This window comes from Pangasianodon hypophthalmus, chromosome 4 (assembly GCF_027358585.1).
Source record: "Pangasianodon hypophthalmus isolate fPanHyp1 chromosome 4, fPanHyp1.pri, whole genome shotgun sequence".
NCBI classification, from domain to species: domain Eukaryota; kingdom Metazoa; phylum Chordata; class Actinopteri; order Siluriformes; family Pangasiidae; genus Pangasianodon; species Pangasianodon hypophthalmus.
This window is the reverse complement of record NC_069713.1, coordinates 22050858-22054738: the sequence shown is the minus strand read 5'-3', so window position 1 is coordinate 22054738 and position 3881 is coordinate 22050858. Positions and strand designations below refer to the sequence as shown.

The window sequence follows — 3881 nt, the reverse complement described above, 5'->3', positions numbered from 1 at the left end:
AACCAGCAAATGGTGGCACAGGAGCTCTCAGGAGTGCATTTGTTTAATTCTTGCTAACTTTCTGACCAATGCTTTGTTATTAAGACCATTAAAAGCTTAATATTTGCCATTTTTGGGGGGGAGGCTTGGCCCATTTGTTTTGCCCAGGAGTGTACATTGCTGAACTTCAGCCAGGTTAAATGTTATCCTGCATTATTTTGAGGGAAATTATTTCTTGGATTGTGCCAAGGCAATTTGATTCACATATTTGTGACTAAGGTCGATCAGGATGCTTAAAGCACGCAATAAAAATCAGTTTCTCAGATGAAAACAGTGGAGTATTGTAATAATTATATAGGACCTACACTGTTAGAAAAAGGTATATATACTGTATAATGGAAATTTACTCTTAAAGGTAGCATACGACAGTGACCTCTTAGGTTCAGATATGCACTTTAAAAGCGTTTTAAACCTACACTACATCTTCTCCTTTACACAACTGAGTCACTTAAACCTTCTTATGCTATTGCGCAATTCTTTTGCGCGTCTCTTGCAGTTGGAAAGCACGATGGACTGAGGTTAGACACCTTAAAGAGATTGTAAGACTTAGCTAAAATAAATACAGCACTTTGTTTTCATAAAAGATATTGACATTTCGGGTAACAAAGCCCTTGGTTAATCCACAGGGAGCTGTGGCAGGGCGGTTTGATGGCCGGGATTTTTCCGCAGGGAAAACCAAGCGCGCGCGGCTTGTTGCGCTCCTGCACCACTCCAAGGCCACGTTTCCTTCCTACAGTTCCAGGTTTCCGTGCGCGAACCTTATCGTTCCCAAAAACCTGAGGCTTAGCAAAATAACCTTCACACATGCTCTTTCAAGTCTCAGCCCAGCCAATGTCTCACGCACGTCTGTCCATACATGCCTTTATAATAGCACATATACATGTCATCATCTGGATCCTATGACTATGTAGCCTACAGGCACTCCCAGTGTACATTAGACTGTAGGGGCTATTATACTGTACTGGGTACTGGATATGTAACAGCCTGGGACATAGAAATCTCAGCAGTGGTGGCAGTGTGAGACTGCCCTGAACGTGAACTCTTTACTGCAGGCCTGGCAAATATTTAATCATGTTCAAGTCTAGTAGCACATACAGTACCTGATCCTGACTAACACAAGTGTCTGTGAAGGAAGAAACATAAAACATTACTATGATTTGCAAAGTAGAGGGGGTTAAAATACACAGTACATGGCCAGTTTTCTTTGGAATGCATTAATACAAATGGTTAATAAATAATATAGGCTATAAAATGTAAAGAATTCCAGGTCATTAGCTGCACGTGATGGTTTAGTACAGCAAACCTACAGGTTTGGTGTATGAGGAAAAAAAGTATGTTTATGTACAGCAGTAAACACATGTATAAACACATATATTTTTATTTTTACGCATGAAGATTTCTTTTTATTATCTGTTTAATTCTGAGCCTTGGAGTTCTCACTGAGGTGGGAAACCTGTGAAGGCTCACACCTTTAATCCACTCCTCTGTGCGCCCATTGGTCCGCGCTTAGCTTAAAGTCCGACTGGAACTCTGGGATTGACATGAGCAGGCTGAAGAAGTCTTAAAGACAGTCATGTACTTTGACAGAATGTTTCCCTCTCTGGACATGGGAGCCATGCAAGAAATGCTGGAAAGCGAGCAGCGCTGTTACGCACCGTCTGAACAGCCCGAGGTTCCTGTGTCAGGGCCTTCCAGCCCGGCATCGGCTGAGTCTGAGCTCAGCTGCTCCAGCCCGGAAACCAAACCGACACCGGAAGCTCGAGTGAGGAGACCTCTGAACGCCTTCATCATTTGGACGAAAGAGGAGCGCAGACGTCTTGCACAGCTCAACCCAGATCTGGAAAACACCGACCTGAGTAAAATACTTGGTAAGTCAAACAACAAAAAGTACCTTTTCCTCTGCAGTATATTTGTAACACACGTACGCACAGCTGAAACACGCAAACACAACCAATGCATGCAATATGTCCAAGTCATCCATTACATCATGCTGTCAGATTCCAGTCCAGAAAAGCCCCATCCATACAGAGATCACTGTTTTCCCGAGTGAGCACCAAATTTAGCTTTGCTAATCAGCTGATTGATTGAATCAGGAATGCCTGATACCCAGAACTGAAACTGGACGCTACTGCTTTTTTAAGATTAATATATGCTTTCTGATTTTTCATATTTCTAATCTTTCGCTTGCTCTGTAGGTAAGACCTGGAAAGCCATGTCTCTGGCAGAGAAACGTCCGTACATGCAGGAAGCAGAAAGACTGAGGGTCCAACACACTATTGACCACCCCAACTACAAATACCGTCCCCGTCGGCGCAAGACCAACAAGCGTGCTGCCAAGATGCCCTCACACGAAACCAATGTCTCACCCAACTTCCACCTCAGCTATATGCTCCAGAACCAAGCTCTTCAATATCCATACACACACTCACACACACTCCCTAACTCATACACACACCCTCATGGTCCCAGTTTCCAGCATCATCCTGTCCCTTCACAGAATGGAGCAACATTTACAAATGGAGGGTTAACGTTCCCAGATGGAGCAGTGCTCTTGAACTCGTCTTTAGCATGCCCGCAGCAGTCTGTGTACTCAGCAGAACCCCAGCTATACTACAGTTCCCAGCATGCAGTGCAGCAGAGAGGAGAGCAGTGGGATTGGCGGGGGGAAGAAGTGTGTGCTTGTGTCCTGTGTTCAGGTGGACCGTCGTTAGAATTTTACCTGGAACAGGTACGAGTGGACATGCTGGACCAGCTGGATCGCAGTGAGTTTGACCAATATCTCAATCCTGTCCAGCCTAAAGACCAACACTTCCAATGAACATCACAAAGTGACCACACTTCCGTCTTATAACCCAACAGACTCTGCAGTAGGGCAAACCACAGAGTGGCCTGTTTGGTACAATATATTTTCTGTTACTGTTGCTCCTAAAAAGAGATTTTTTTTAAAAAAGATGTGATTGTCTATATAAATATTTGTATTTATTTATGATGTTTATTGGTGCCTGAATACAGAATAACCTCTCTCAGGATTAAATCTCACTGTCAGTGTGGACTCCAGAAAATATTCTAAGATGTGTCATCTGCCTCACTTTAAATTGTTTAATCGTTGCTGCTTTTTTGTCTCAGAGATTTATAAGATCAGCATATTTCAATGTACTTTTGGAATGTGTATTTATTACTTGTTGACTTGTGGGAAAGTCCAGTTACAGATTCTATAAATAAAACATTTAAATATAATTGTGTGTTTTTCATCTCTGAAAAATCTTGAATGATGTTAGAACGCTTGGGTCTATTTCCTCATGTTCCAGAAATGTCCCCAAGGTTCATGTGAGGTCAGGATACAGAGGTCCTGCTATTCTTTCATTGTTCTTCATTTAGACCTGTTTGTCTGAGTGGTTGATCGTGTCAAGAGCGTGATGCTGATTGGTTCTTGGGCATATCTCCACTGCTTATCTTCCTCACCAGTTTAGGTTTTTCACAAGTCTGTATTTTTATATTGCAGATACAACTTGCACATGCAAGAATTTAAATTCTTAAGTTCACATTTAAGAGGCTGAAGGTACGTTTATATACCTTTGGGTTTTAAACCATTTGGAGTCCTCCTAACTAACATGTCCCACTCAAATGTTTGCATTCTGGGTGGAGCCACAGTCAAACAACAACACTAACATCCCCAAACTACATCAACCCAGGCCAAAACACAATTTTCATTCCATAAATTATTAAATAAATAAATTATTAATAAGTATTAATGAGAAAATAAGTATTGGAATAAAAGCAATAAAAGCCAAATTATATAGAGTAAATAGAGTTATTGATTTGTCAGATGGCTTTGTCTGAAA

At 41.7% G+C, this 3881-nt stretch overlaps 1 protein-coding gene across 1 annotated transcript; it reads left to right on the top strand.

The window, feature by feature from the left end:
* Nucleotides 1-1568: 1568 nt before the first annotated feature.
* sox32 (SRY-box transcription factor 32) lies at nucleotides 1569-3276 on the top strand. Its single transcript, XM_026937164.3, has 2 exons — nucleotides 1569-1907; nucleotides 2235-3276. The coding sequence occupies exons 1-2, from the start codon at nucleotides 1613-1615 to the stop codon at nucleotides 2855-2857; spliced, it is 918 nt and encodes a 305-aa protein (XP_026792965.2). The 5' UTR covers nucleotides 1569-1612; the 3' UTR covers nucleotides 2858-3276.
* Nucleotides 3277-3881: the final 605 nt, after the last annotated feature.